This window comes from Lagenorhynchus albirostris, chromosome 19 (assembly GCF_949774975.1).
Source record: "Lagenorhynchus albirostris chromosome 19, mLagAlb1.1, whole genome shotgun sequence".
Classification (NCBI taxonomy): domain Eukaryota; kingdom Metazoa; phylum Chordata; class Mammalia; order Artiodactyla; family Delphinidae; genus Lagenorhynchus; species Lagenorhynchus albirostris.
Genome location: NC_083113.1, coordinates 13,167,650 through 13,182,668, shown reverse-complemented (window position 1 = coordinate 13,182,668; position 15,019 = coordinate 13,167,650). Strand labels below are relative to the sequence as shown.

General features: G+C 50.0%; 2 protein-coding genes across 8 annotated transcripts in view; both read left to right on the top strand.

Moving 5' to 3' along the window:
• The window catches only part of AXL (AXL receptor tyrosine kinase), a 31,177-nt gene extending 28,927 nt beyond the window's left edge, over positions 1 to 2,250 (top strand). For both annotated transcript variants that reach the window (XM_060130455.1, XM_060130454.1), the window contains one exon: positions 388 to 2,250. In XM_060130455.1, coding sequence (XP_059986438.1) covers positions 388 to 739 — 352 coding nt within the window. In that variant the 3' untranslated portion in view covers positions 740 to 2,250. The remainder of the gene's footprint in view (positions 1 to 387) is intronic.
• Positions 2,251 to 2,918: 668 nt separating this feature from the next.
• The window catches only part of HNRNPUL1 (heterogeneous nuclear ribonucleoprotein U like 1), a 36,215-nt gene continuing 24,114 nt past the window's right edge, over positions 2,919 to 15,019 (top strand). The window contains exons 1-5 of one of the 6 annotated variants that reach the window (XM_060132568.1): positions 2,919 to 3,024; positions 8,849 to 8,974; positions 11,050 to 11,206; positions 13,145 to 13,218; positions 14,758 to 14,897. In XM_060132568.1, coding sequence (XP_059988551.1) covers positions 8,854 to 8,974; positions 11,050 to 11,206; positions 13,145 to 13,218; positions 14,758 to 14,897 — 492 coding nt within the window. In that variant the 5' untranslated portion in view covers positions 2,919 to 3,024; positions 8,849 to 8,853. Of the gene's footprint in view, positions 3,025 to 4,505; positions 4,956 to 8,848; positions 8,975 to 11,049; positions 11,207 to 13,144; positions 13,219 to 14,757; positions 14,898 to 15,019 lie in introns of those variants that run through there. The other 5 variants (XM_060132569.1, XM_060132564.1, XM_060132566.1 and 2 more) reach the window with 5 other exon arrangements.

The following is a 15,019-nucleotide window of genomic DNA, read 5'->3' as shown; positions in this document are numbered from 1 at the left end:
CCCTGCAGTGAGAGCACAGAGTCTTAGCCACTGGACCACCAGGGAAGTCCCTGAGTACATATTTTAAAGCAATACAGCTTTCAAAGCTTTGATGCTATGGTCTGTTCTGGGGAACCACACTGGGAAGCTTTACTAGCAAACCCTCACTAGAACATCACCCTCTACCCAGAGAGATTTCCCAAGACTTTTTCCATTTCCTGAGTGTCTGTCCCAGGACCCACCTCAGAAACTCTTGAGAATTCCCAAGTCCCCATAGATGCCCCCTGAACTGCTACAGTTCCCTCCCCTCCCTTGTAATACCCTCAGTCCTCTGAGTGTCCTAAAATGCCCCCAAACTCCCAGAATGCTCCCCTGTTCAGTCTCCCACTCCTCGTTTTGCTACCCTAGGTATGCCCTGATGTCCCGGTGCTGGGAGCTAAACCCCCGAGACCGGCCGAGTTTTGCAGAGCTTCGGGAAGATCTGGAGAATACGCTGAAGGCCCTGCCCCCTGCCCAGGAGCCAGACGAAATCCTCTATGTCAACATGGATGAGGGTGGGGGTCATCCTGAACCACTTGGAGCTGCTGGAGGAGCTGAGCCCCCAACTCAGCCTGACCCCAAGGATTCCTGCAGCTGCCTCACTGCCGCTGAAGTCCATCCTGCTGGACGCTACGTCCTCTGCCCTTCTACAGCTCCTGGCCCCGCCCTGCCTGCTGACAGGAGCTCCCCAGCACCCCCAGGGCAGGAGGATGGCGCCTGAGACAACCCTCCACTCGGGACTCCCTCTCAGGACCCAAGCAAGGCACTGCCACTGGGGGACCCCCCCTCACTTTCCCACTCCAGGCTTTACCCCCAACCTTAGCCCTCTCCTCCTACCCATTCCACTTCCATCCCAGACAGATCCTCTCCCTTTTCCACACCTTAGTGTCCCCATGTGTAAAAGGAAGGGATTGGACTACAATCCCTAAGGGTCCTCCCAGGTCTAACATTCCAAGATTCTAGATTCTAAGGTTTAAAGAGTCTAGATTCAGAGGTTCTAAGTTTCAAAGATGAGTCTGATTCTAAGGACCTGAAATTCCAAAGTCTCTAATTCTAAAGTGCTAAGGTTCTAGACATGGAAGTTCTAAGGCCTATATTCTAAGGCTGTGAGATTCTATGGCTCTAGACTTTTCTGGTTCTAAGATTCTTGATAAAGCCCACAAGATTTTGGGTTCTAAAGCCCTAAGATTCTAATTCTAGGATCTAAGGCTCTATGATTCTAGATTTTATTTTTCTAGGGTTCTGAACCTCTAGGGTGTAAGATTCTACAATTGTAAAAATTCTACAGTTCTAGACATGGAGGTTCTAAGGTCTGATGTTCTAAAATTTGATGTTCCGAGCCTCATAGAGCATAATTTCTCTGGCTGTAAAACTCTAGATCATAAAGCTTCAAGATTTGATCTTCTCAAGTTCTAAGATTCTAATGCTGGTCAGTTATAGGTTCTAAGGCTTTATGATCCTCGAAACTTTTGTTACGAGATTCTGGATCCTAAAGATCTAAAATGCTAGAATCTGCAATTAGAAAGTTCTAAGAGTCTAAAGATGGAGGTTCTAAGGTCTCATGTTCTAAGATGCAATGTTCCAAGACCTAGTCTAAGAACCTAGATTCTCTGTGTCTAAGATTCCGGATCATATGCTTCAAGATTCTAGATTATTAAACTCTAAGATTCTAATGTTGTTCTGTTCTGTGTTCCAAGGCACTCTAGATCCTATTGGTCCAAGATTCCGGATCCTCAGCATCTATGGTATAAGATTCTACAGTTGGTGGTGACTAACCAGATGCCAAAGTTTTAATCATTTTTAATGTTAGACACCTTTAAGTTCTATGCTGCATTCTGTCTTTCTAGGATTTTAGTTAAGGAGCCAAGAATTCACAGTTCTAAGTCTTAAGATTCTAGGCACTATATTCTAAGATTCACATGTTGTAAGATTCTAAAAGTCTACAGGTCTAGAATTCTAAGATACAATTCCAAGGTTTTAAACTTACAGTTTTATCCTTTTGGGAATAGTTTTATCCTTCCCTTCTTAGCCACCTCTGCTTCCTCTTCCCCTCATGTGGGGTGTGCCCCTTCAAGCCTGTGCAATGCATTAAGGATGCCTCCTTTCCCCAAAGGACAAACTCCCTCCTTTGGGGCCATGCTGCCCCCCTGAGCCAGTCCCTTATGCCCCTGAACAGAGTGTGGACTCTGAAACCTCCAGAGGGGCTCAGATCACATAAAACTTTGTAACCATGCTTGTCTCCTCTTGTCTCCACTTAGCTGTCATATGGCCCCTCTCCCTGGCAACTCAGTTTCCCCAGTAAAAAGGAGGGTTTGGTGGGGTCTTGGAGTTCTCCCCTCACTAAAGAGGATAGAAATGAACATATACATAGACAAAAAGACAGGCAAACAAAAGCAGAATCACTGAAACCCCTAGTGAGGAATAGGCACATAGATATTCACAGGGTCACACAGAGACCCTACCCCTCTCCAAAGTAACAGACCCATGAATTAATGGACATACTCAAGCACACCTGGTCACAAATACAGAGACACAAATTCAGACACAGAGAAACACAAAATTACTCAGATACAAACACGTTTACAAACATGCACAGGCAGGCAGTCACCAGGAATAGGAAGAAACTAGAGTAACAGATACAGACACAAATACTCAGACATATAGAGTACGTATAGGGCACTCACAGACCCAAACGTTCAGATTCACATAGAAACACAGGCACAGAGCACCTCCGATAATCACGAGCCCACAAATGGACTCCTGCCAAGGCAAGCCCACTGTGTTTTGCAAGCATCGCAGGCATAAGTTCCTGGGTGTGTCCAGCAGCAGATGGAGAAATCCTTGGCAGCGCCCGGACGCCCCCCGGTGGTGGCTCCTGCGAACCGAAAACAGTTCAATCCGGGCCACAAACTTTTTTAGAACAAATCATTGTGGGAAGCTGGGAGGAAAGAGGAAGTCGGACGTGGGCGAGGGGCGGGGTGTCTGGACTGGAACCTACGGGCCCACGTGAGTGTCTGTCCCGCTTCTGAGTGGGTGCTGTGTGTCTAGGTTTTGCCGTGGTTTAAGCTTGTAGTGTAACTGTCCTGTGTGTCTTTATCATTTGAAGCCCCCTGCCTGTGGCGACCTTAGTGGGCTCATCTACACCGAAGTTTGGTGTATTATCCCCTGAATTGATGCTTCTGATCCCACACACGCCATTTGTTTATCTGTATTGTGTGTGCGCCTTTGTCTAAGTAGAGCTTTTGTGTGGCTTTTGTGGGCTTTAGGTACGGCTCAGTGGGCAGCGGACGTTTGCATTGTGTATCTCGATAGTGTACCTTACAGAAGCTTTGTGTCTTTTGAGTTAGAGGCGACAGGTGGTGTAGTGTTAGACATTGTGAAACTCTGTGGAGTTTAGTAGAGTGAGGCTTAACTACGGACCTGTGTGTTTGAACTTGTCAATATAGATACCGAAAAGGCGGATCTACTGAACAGCAGTTTAGAGGATGTGGGGTAGAGACCCTTGAAATTGTGGAGGTCTTTCCGGAGGGGAAGGCTCTATGATCGCGTGCAGAGTGCCCTTCCACGTAAGATACCAACCATAGAGAAAGACAGTAGCGCAGCTATAAAGAGGCGCCCCGTGAGATGTACTATCAAAGGGGAGAGTGTGATTCCCTTTACAACTTTTCTCCCGCTGTTAGTCTAGCCTCTATTTTCAAACCTTCAGGATTCTCTGAAGTCAAAGGGTTGCTTTTCATGAAGGCAACTGAGTTTCTTCCAGATTAAGAATAATTTATTTACTTAATCTCGATTTCGTATACTTCCCTCTACAGCAATATTCGTAAGGCCGACAGTAACCAGAATGGCCAATCTGGGTAGGTTTTCCTAAAACGATGCAACTGTACTAGCTTTAGTGAGATAAGACAGTAACTGAGATTGGTGGACAGACTGTTTTGAAACCGCCCTAACGGCAAGGGGCAGGTCCTTAATGAATTCATCTCTTTCCGGTTTCCTAAAGGCAATCGTGAAAGGGGGGGCGGGGGTGTCTGCTGACCCTCCATTTGATTGGTTTCTAGTGGTTTTACCCGCTTGGACTCCTCTAGGGGCGGGAGATTTAGACCAATCAAGATATGTGTTACAGAGACAGTAGTTTGATGAAAGGACCGCACAGGAAAGGCCGTGGGGGGGGTGGCCCCGCTCATTCTGAGATCTCATCACTGATTGGTCCAAATCTTTACTCCCTTTCCCTCATTTGACCCTACGGGAGCGGGCGCGCGGGCACTACCCAATCACCGCGCGCTCCTCCTCCCTCCTTTTCCCGCCCTCCCGCTTCGGTCCCAGTACCGACGTAGGCCAACGCTTCCTCCCCGGCAACTCCTAAGCCCTTTCATTGACGTTCTTTTGAAAGACGCGCTCTAATTGGCTGAGCTCCTGGGCCCGCGCCCATTGCCCTCATGCGATGGCCAATTGGCACCCGTGTTGCATCGCACGGGGCCACGGAGGAGGGGGGAGGCGGTGGCGGCGGCCATTTTGAGCCGCCGCCGCCGCCATTGGAGTGGGGGCCCCCCCCTTTCCCCCTTCGCCTCCTGACAGGAAAGGTTTAAGGGGGACTGAGCCCTGGGAGGCCGGGCCGGGCTCGGGGGCCGCCCCGGGGGCCCGGGCCATGGATGTACGCCGTCTGAAGGTGAACGAACTTCGCGAGGAACTGCAGCGCCGCGGCCTGGACACTCGCGGCCTCAAGGCCGAGCTTGCTGAGCGGCTGCAGGCGGCGCTGGAGGCCGAGGAGCCCGACGACGAGCGGGAGCTCGAGGCCGACGACGAACCGGGGCGAACCGGGCACAACAACGAGGAGGTCGAGACCGAGGGGGGCTCCGAGCTGGAGGGGACCGCGCAGCCACCGCCGCCCGGGCTGCAGCCGCACCCGGAGCCCGGCGGCTACTCGGGGCCGGACGGACATTGTGAGAGTGCGCGGGGCGAGGGCCGGGGAGCCCGGAGTCCGGGCCGAGGAAGGGCTGTGGGACGCGGGATCCCGGCGCCTGAGGTCGGGGAGACGATCTGAGGATCGGGGGATCGCGCCATCCGCCGCTGAAAAGGATCTGGGGACAAGGCCCTTGGGACGACCGGAGGGTGGATCCTGGCGTTCGGTGCAGGGGAGATACTGGAGTGGGGGCTCTCGGTTTCGGAGATGAGGAAGGTCCGGGGGTGTAGAGGATTCCGGAGCCTAGGGCTCGGAAACCGGAAGCCGTGGTTTCTGGAGCCGGAGACAGTCGGAAGAACAGGAGGTTTTCTGTCGGCGGGCTGAGGAGGATCTTGGAAAGGGTGATCTTAGGGTTTACAGCTGGGTAGGCTTGGGAGCCATGCTAGCCCAGTCTATGGGCTGGGCGTTGGGGGCCGTGTTTTCAGGGCTGGGAGAGTTTTGAGGATGGAGGGTCCTGGAGTTTGCTGCTGGATGGGGTACCGAGAATTCTTATGGGTTGGTTAAAATGGAGTGCTGGTGTCTGACCGGGGAGGGTCTGATGGACTGTGTGTTCTGGTGTTTGACTGGGGAGCACTTAAGGGATGTGGGAGACCACCACGTGATTGTACTAGGGGGGACTTCCATCTGGCTGAGGATGGCCTAGGGGACTCAGATCCGGGGCTGAAAGGCCAACCTTGAGGCATGGGGAACCTGGGCATTTGATGCTGGCAATCTGGGGGCCTTCTGGTTGACTTATAGAGGAGGTATATGGAACCTTGGTGTCCAGAAGCTGGTGGAGGAGAGAAGGATGCTTCACTGGGTGAGGGACCTGGAGGGCTAGAGCTGGGAAGGCTCTGAGAACAAATAACGCAGTGGCTACTGCTAAATGGTCTTAGATTAACAGTATGGGATGTTTGGAGAACAAGGGTAGCTGGGGGTGGGTGGGGTAGATAACAAGTAGATACTCGATGGAGTATCTAGGGGATAGAGGATCCTTGTGTCCAGCACAGGAGTGTGTAGCTGGTTTGTCAAATATAGGGGAGGAGATAGTGTGTAGCATGTGGAGGGTGAAAGAAAACCTGTTGACTTGGCTGGGGACCTCAGGGTGGAGTAGGGGGGAGTGTTTCTGGGGCTGAGCATCTCCACAGGAGGGCTCCTTGGTCCCCAGAAGCAGTTATTTTTGTGCCCAGGGATTGGAGGGGCCTCAAGGGGTAACTGGGAACCTGTGCATCAGCCAGAAGGTGTGACTCTGAAGGAGAGGGGATGGAGTAGATCTGTTACTTTCTGAAGGGAGGTGACCCCGGTATGGGAGGGACTAAATCTGGAGTTAGAAAAGGGTGGCTTTCTAGCAGGACAGGGATCGGAGAGGTTGAAGAGTAAGTAGAAAGGACTCTGGCGTTCAGAGTTTGTGTTATTTCTCTGAAAAGAGGGTATTCTCAGCCATAGGGCTAAGGAAATGGGGAGAGCAAGGGGGTCAGAGAAGAGACTGGATTTGGGGTTGGCATTGGGTATTTACTTGTTGAAGAGAGATGGAATCTCCTGGAGCAGGGCAATCTGAGGGTAGATTTGGGGTGGAGAGCGATTGTCTAGGACTCAGATGCTGGGAAAAGTACTTCCCATTGCAGAGACCTGTGAAGGAAGGAAGGAGTGGCCCAGTGTGCCTGCCTAGGGCAGGCGAGACCCTGGCAGGAATGCTAGGAAGAAGGGCCAATGGCTGGAGGTGGTTCCAAAGAAAAGTGATGTGCTTTGGAGCATAGACTCTAGACTCAGATTTTGTCTTGGGCAAGTCACTTCACCTCTGTGAGCCCTGGTTCCCTTTTGTGTAAAATTGGGATAATAATAGTGTCCCCACCCCCCACGGTTGTTATGAATGAGATTACGTTCATAAGGGGCTTAGCACTGGACCTGTCTATTATTAGGAGGTGGATGTTTTAGAGAGCGGAGAAGGGCCCCAGAACCATAGCTTCTCTGAGCAAGGCTTCCTCTGTGAGCACAGGAGATTCTCAGAAAGAGAGATGTGAGGCTTCCGTGGCGAGAAGAACACTGTGCTTGGAGCCTGGAAGAAAGAAAGTGGTTTGAAAGGGTCCCTTGTGTTCTAATTAAGGAGTTATTCTGTGTCTTCCTTTCTCCCCTACCCCTTACAACAAAATCCTTTGGGTCCCTTTTTATGCCCCCCTCCAACCCTTCCTTCAACCCTGGTAAACAGACCTGTAGCAGACCACGTGATCTGTGACTTTCCTCCCTTTGGCCGCACCTGGTTTGTGCCCAGATATATTTGTCCTCTGAGAAAGGATCCAATCAGTTAGCAAGCAGCAGAGTAGTCTGCCCTTCCCTGTGGTTCTGCCTCACTAGTCCTGGCACAGCCACTAGTAGGGCTCTGGAGGCACCTAGCAAAGCTTGCCCCTGGGGTGGAGAACCTGCTTACTACTAACCCTAGGTTTCCAGAGTTCCCTCTGGATTTGCCTACAAGGTTCTTGAGGGAGTTTCAGGTTTTAGTTCCACCTCTGAGCTCTCACATGTGTCATCCCAACCCCAGGAATGTTTTCTCCGTTCTCGTCACTGAATTATCATCACCTATGTATCCTTTGAGTCAAGGCTTATCTCTTACTTTCCGGGTCCCTGATCTTAGCCCCTGGTACTTCTTCATAGCCCTTAACCCAATCATAATTTTTGTGCTTACGTATTTGTTTAACGTGTGTCTGTCTTACTAAACTGAAGGTTTTAGTGGGGCAAGCTTATTCTCAGCTGTATCCCAGCATCTGGTATGTAGTATGTACTCCATAAATAGTTGATGTTATTATTCTTTTTCCTTTCTTTCTTCCTTTCTTCTTTTCTTTCTTCCTTCCTTCCTTTCTTTCTTCCTTCCTTTCTTCCTTCCTCTCTTCCTTCCTTTCTTTCTTTCCTTTCTTTCTTCCTTCCTTTCTTCCTTCCTCTCTTCCTTCCTTTCTTTCTTTCCTTTCTTTCCTTTCTTTCTTCCTTCCTTTCTTTCTTTCTTTCTTTCGTTCTTGTTTTTTTGGCTGTGCCGCATAGTTTGCGGGATCTTAGTTCCCCAACCAGGGATTGAACCCTGGCCCTGGCAGTGAAGGTGCCGAGTCCTAAACACTGGACCTCCAGGGAATTCCCTGATATTGTTATTCTTGCCACCCTTCAGTTGAGTTGGTCCTGGACCCACAAGACACCTTCCTGGAACCCTTCCCACCTAACTCCAAATATTTTAGGATTTATCCCTAATGAGTCTGAAGGCCACTATTATCATGACTCCTGTTTTCTTAACAGTTCCTTTCCTTCCTCCCCCATTTCCTCTTCAACTGAGATGGTTACCCCTGGTCTTTACAGTTATTGCAGGGTGGAAGTGATTCTTAAAGAGGGTTGGCTATGCAGGTGGGAATAGTGAATTGGGTCGGACAGAGGACTGGTTTGTGCTCTGAACAGTTTTTAAGGTTGTACCCTAAAGGTAACTCTCTAAGCATTATACCACATCAGAGAACAGCTAGGCTGGTAATTTTTAAACTGTGCTCCATGGAATCCCAGGTGTCTGTGGAGTTACCCCCCACCCTAGTGGGGACTTAGAGGGTGAGGTCAAGCTGGACCCCTTCTCTGACTCTCCCATCTCCTTGCTTCAACCAGAGCAGTTCTGCTTCATTTGGTTTTGTATGTTGGGATTCTGTAGAACCCAATCACAGATAGATCTCCAACCTTTTGAGGGGTAAGAAAGCATGTCCTCAGGCAGCTGGGGCCCCTGATTTCCCAGGTGGGTTTCCATCTGAGGGTGTTATCACACCTTTTAGCCTCTGGCAGACTAATTGTCCCCAGTGGGGATGGTGTCGTTTTGCATTAAAAAGCTACCTCTAGTCCCAAGAAATACCCTTCTAACTGGCCATTTTTTGTTTTAAGATGTCATGGACAATATTACCATGCAGAACCAATTCTATGAGACACAGGTCATCAAGAAAGAGAACGAGTCAGGCTACGAGAGGAGAACGCTGGAAATGGACCAGCAGCAGCAGGCCTATCGCCCAGGTAGGAAAACGCACATGATCTCTCTCTCTCTTGAAGGAAATAGAATCTATGTGTGGGTAGCCCTTACCTTCTGCCTAGTGCCTATCTTCCCAGAGACTTTGCATCTTTCTCTTGGGCATTCTACTTGGGCTTTGTCACTCTGGCAAGGTCTTTTTGAAGGAAAGAACTTAGTCCCACTCCCAAGTGTTAGGAGAGGAGAGTCTTCAAGGTATGTTTTCAGATGTTAGTACCAACATCCTAGAGAGTTGAGACCTAGAGGCCAGTATTTGAGTCTTACTTAGAATCTTAGAATGTGGAAGCCAGAAAGGACCTTCTAAATCTAGTCCAGTGTTTCCCATGTTCTGAAGAATATCTTTCCAGGAGATATTATTAGGGACTTCTCAGGAAAAGGTTCCTTGGACAAACACATCTGAAAAATGCAGCGTATTCTATACCGCCTCTGGGAGAGTCACTGTGCTCATTAGAGCATTAAAGATGCTGAGAAGTCCTGGATTGGGAAAAGCTCTGTGTCACATTGTTTAAACCCAGGATTTCCCAAACATGTAAATGTGTCTTTGTAGAAAAAAGTTCCCTGTAATGCCAGTTTGGGAAACACAATTGTAATGTAGCTGTCTCCCAATTTTACAGATGGGGGAGGTGGCAGGGCCGGGGCTGGAACCAGGAAACTGGCTTCTGGGCCATTGCTCTTGGTCAGTAAGCAGCACTCCTCACCAGTAGTGTCCTAGTATTGGGGAAGCAGGGTCCTACCGTTGAGTAATGACAGAGCCAGGACTGGCTCCCAGTCTTGTGCTCCTTTCACTGTGCTGTGGCCCCAGTGCCTTTTCTTAGTGAATCTAGCTGGTTCTGATTCCATTCTGGTTCATCCACAAAGTGAAATCCCCAGACATTTCTTGTGGGTGGCTCAGGATTTTAATGAATGTAGGTTAAACCGTAGATTTGTGTCAGGCTCTGTGAGACTTGTGGGATCATTTGGCCCAAGGAGAGTATTTTCCGTGCAGACATTTATCAAGGCCTCCTGTGAGCCCAGCTCTGTGCTGGGAACCATGGAAGTTCTCTTCAGGTGAGTGAGCACCATCTCTGCCCTAGCAAGCGAGGAGCCTCCTCTGAGAGGTTTGGTCTGCATGCCAAAGCCAGGGAGTGACCCAAGGTGGTCTTGAGTTGAATGCTGAAGTGTGTAGATGTGAGTGATCCACGGCATCCGTAGATGCTGTGAGAGAGGCGAGGCTAGACTGAGTCCACGGGTTTCTCTAGATGAGGCCAGACTGAATCCACGGGTTTCTCTAGATGAGGCTAGACTGAGTCCACGGGTTTCTCTTGGTAGGCACGGATTCTTGAAGTCTGCCCGAGACTGGGATTTCCTGTGGTCCACAGCATGTCATCCCATCCTGACTTCCTATTTGTGGTGTGACTTAATGAGGCCGTCACACCTGTGGGCTGGCTTAACTGCAGACCCTCCCTTCTGGAATGATTCTGGGCTTTGTCATAGAGTGATTAAAGCCGGTAGAGTTAGCTGTGGGACCACAACACTGTTGAATTGACTTTCTCCCTTCCATTGTTAGACTGAAGAAACTTTGTAAGAATTGAAGTGAAGAGATTCTTAGGGAGGAGAAATTAGAGAATGTGGAACTGTGGAATCTTAGAAGTTTTGGGGGCTCCCTCCCACTTGGTGCAGGCCAAGGTAGCTGCCAACTTTCATGGGGCCTTTGGCAAGATAGCCAAGGCAGTCATTCGCCTTTAGGTAGGCCCTTAGCGAGCTTGTCCTTGTTTAGTGCTGAAGTCCCCTCTCCCTCCCCACGAAGCCTGAGAGTTATCTGACTGACATCTGTTACCCCATCAACTGCTGGTGCTGATGTGCCTGGATGGCCATCCCCAGCCTCCCTTTATTCTAGCCCTGTTCTCCAGGACAGCCGTCTTGGCTCCCTCAGCAGGCTTCTGTTGAACTCAGCAAGCTGCCTGTGCCCAGACCTCATCACCATAGTCAGGATCCTTCCAGTATCTCCTGAGGTAAAGGGGACCAGAAAAATGATAGCTGAGGAGTTTCTGAGTGTCTTGACCATCTGGATTTGTCCTGACAGTAGAAGTGAAGACAGAGATGAAGCAAGAAGCACCCACCAGCTTCCTCCCGCCCGAAGCATCTCAACTCAAACCAGACAGACAGCAGTTCCAGAGTCGCAAGAGGCCTTACGAAGAAAACCGGGGACGGGGGTATTTCGAGCACCGAGAGGATAGGAGGTGGGTCTGTGAGGCAGTGGTCACCCTTTTTCCGGTAGGTCTCTATGTCTGTAGCCTGGTGCCCACTGGGACCTTTGTACTAGCCCGGAGGGGCAGAGCAGAGTTCTCCCTCCCTCACACTCTCCCCCAGTTCTTCCTGCACTCACTACCAGATTCAACTTTGCTAAATATTTGGTTCTTCCCTCAGTTCTTCCCTTCCCATTACTTTCAGGGTAAAGTTCAAACACATGTGAGACGCCAGCCTGCCTTTTCAGTCCTTTGCCCCACTGCCCTGCAGTCCAGCACAGTGTTCTGTTCTTAATGGTTGCTTGATATCCCTCAGTTGAAAGAAAGATTTATTTCCTGACCTACTCCGAAACACACCCCTTCCATCCATCTGTTCATTCATTCATTATCAGCCCTCGTAGTGCTTTCACACGTGCCCGCCCTTGGGATAGTCCGTGGAGGCACAGGTGATTTGGACAGTGGGTTTTGTGTGAGGGTCAGGAGCTCATGGGTGGGAGTGGCCTCCCCCTGGTCATTTCCTTTTCCCTTCCCTGACAAGCCTTCCCCCTCCCTTCATCCCCAGGCCCAGACCTACCCCTTCCTCCTTCCCTCCTTCAAGCTCCTGTGTGAAGCCTTTTCCAATCAGGGAAACTAGGAATGATCACTCCTTCTCTATTCATCTTGGCTGGTCATCTGACACATTTTATTTCCTATCTGGTGGAGTCCATCCTCTAATTAGCTTGTGACTGTTTAAGACAGGGCCTGGGTCTCATGGCTGTGACTGAAGTCAGGAGATGGAACCCACCTCTTATGAGTTTCTCCTACTACCCCCCATAGAACAGAGGCCTAGAGCTACTTGCTGATGGAGGGCAGAGGAAGAGCACTTGCTTTCATCCAGGGGTGACAGAGAAAGCTTCCTAGGATAGACCTACCATGTGATGATCTCTTTCTTCCTACCAGGCTCTGTGCTAGCCTTGGACTGGCAGGGTAAGAAGGGCACTCCACCAGAGGCAAGCCTGCTGCTGGGGGAGTGCCAGGAACTAGATGGGCACAGTGTACCTGGTCCGAGCATATGGTGGACTGAGGTCATCCAGCCTGGCTCAGGCAGGATGCTGAACATTAGACTCCACACTTCCACCCCTTTCCCTTATTCCCATATGTTGGAAACCACCAGTATTTTCACATAGTCCCTTTTAGTATTTTGGTAGGAGGGACTCTTGTTCATAATTTAGGACACTTTTTTTTTTTTTTTTCTGTACGTGGGCCTCTCACTGTCGTGGCCTCTCCCATTGCGGAGCACGGGCTCCGGACGCACAGGCTCAGCGGCCATGGCTCATGGGCCCAGCCGTTCCGCGACATGTGGGATCTTCCCGGACCGGGGCACGAACCCGCGTCCCCTGCACTAGCAGGCGGACTCTCAACCACTGCGCCACCAGGGAAGCCCTAGGACACTTTTAAAGAGAAAAAGACTGAAAAAAATGGTTCATTTCAAATCCTTTCAGATGTGGAGTTTTAGGAAGCCTGGAATATGGACAAATTGTAATAAAAGGTTTATCTAAATTCTTACAGATTCCCACTCCTGGCCCAGTACTCTTTGGGCTACCATAGGCTCCCAGAGTTCAGCATGGAGGTAATTCTCAGCGTGTAAAGGGGTGGATCAGAATCTGGGGGTGTGAGAGAAGAGTCTTCTTGGAAAAGCTTCCTAAATGATGCCGATGGCCCTCGTTAGCAGAGCCGGCCCTCTTCAGTCCCTGACCCTGCCCTAGGAGTTAACAGTCATTGCTCTTACTGCAAGGATATAAGGTTCCAGAGTTCTTTTGCTAACCTCTGTGGCAAGAACTTGAAATCCAGGAAGCAGCTTGGAGGCCACTTGTAAATTCAAGCAGAACCTTCAGTTCCCTTCTTCCCTTGTCTGTCCGTTCTCATGTAACGTAATACCTCTTTATGACACAGGGGCCGCTCTCCTCAGCCTCCCGCTGAAGAGGATGAAGATGACTTTGATGACACCCTTGTTGCCATCGACACATGTGAGTCTTTGGAATGCCTGTTTGATACTGCCTTCCACTCAGTATTGGGAGGTTGCCTTAACCTTCACAGAATTCCTGCCCGGCACCATCCAGAGCCAGTGTTAGTTCAGATGTGAGAAACAGCAGAGCTCTAGAATGAGGGTGCTGGTTTGGAGACAGAAGATCTGCTCTCAGCTCTAACTGTGAGATTCTGGGCAAGTCATTCTACTTCTCTGAGCTTCTCTTCAGGGAGGAATAATCCTGCCCTAATACCTCAGAGGACTTTGAGTGACATTCATCAGAGAGTGGATACCAGAGCAAGTTGGAAAACCCTAGCACCCTGTAAACACGGAGGGTTGTCATTTAAGCGGGAAGGGAACCTGAGTGCTGCTGGGGAAACTTAACTCTTTGACGGCCGTTTCCCCAGTTTCCATCAGCTGCTCACGTTCCTGGTGAAACCAATGCCGTTTTGTCTTCTCAGGCATTAACCTGGTCTGTCCTCCAGTTCAGTTTTCTTTCCTCTGGATAAGTGGTTTTCCCCTTGACTGTGCATCTAAACACTTCGGGGAATGAATATAAAGGTCCTGTCCCTCCTCAGACCTCCTAAGACAAATTCTAAGTGGTAGAGCCTGTGAATCCGAATTTTTAAACACACCCAGAAGCCCAATCAAGTCTGAGGGCTGCACTTTTCAACAGAGCGGAAAGTTAACAGAAGTTCATTCGTGTACTTTACGAAGCTCACGTTTATAGACCAGTGGCTACATGCTTTGGAAGAGATAAAGACATCTCGTACACAGTCCCTTCTATCTCAAGATCTCAAAGACATATACCCAGAGTAAAGCTAAACATTTTTTAAAGTATTGGGTGGCGGTGGTCCCTGAAGCAGCATCTGATCAAATGCCAGTTGTACAGACCATGGCACTCAGCCTTTAGAGAAAGGAGAGAGCCTACTGGACGAGATGGTCAGAAAAGACTTGAAGACGGGGGAGAGTCCGAGCAGCAGAGTCCTAGGCCCACTTGAGGAGGTGGGAGTCTGTGGTGCACCTGACAGTGGTCTTGGGTGGTGGGTGTGGATCAGGGTCAGATGTTTGTGCAGCTGTTGGCAACAGGAGTCTGGCTTCCACACTAATAGAGTTAGCATGGGAGATGGTTGAAGTGTATGGCAGTGGGGATTAACCTTTTTAAATTCTAAAATCCCTTGAAACTGGTAAGAATATGGACCCTCTCCCTAGCAAGTGTACATCCCCATCAGAAGCATGTGTGTATTATTTCCAGGGGCGCCCCCGACAGCCATCCTGGGACCTCAGCCAGGTGAAAAACCCTCGTTCCTATGTAGAGTGGCTGTTTTCATCCTGTGCAGGCCAGTTTGCAGTAGTCCAGGGCCTTTGTGCTAAAAGGGAGACTGGTTAGGCGATGCGGCTGGCTTCTCATGAACCTGCCCCCGTGATGTGTCAGCTTGTGTACTCCTGGTTAACACTCTTGGGGAACTTACCCCTGCCTGTGCCTGTCCCTCTCGGGACCATTAAAACATCAGCCAAATACAGGCTTTTTCCTCCACAGATAACTGCGACCTCCACTTCAAGGTGGCCCGAGACCGGAGTAGTGGCTACCCACTCACAATTGAAGGTTTTGCATACCTGTGGTCAGGAGCCCGCGCCAGCTATGGGGTCAGAAGGGGCCGTGTGTGCTTTGAGATGAAGGTGAGTGGGAGCAACCAGACGGGATAGGGACAGAAAATAGGTCCATCCTTTGGAATAACCTGTCACCAACCACCTTGGTCAGAGCCATGATTGCAAAAGAGATTTGATTGAGCATAGACTGT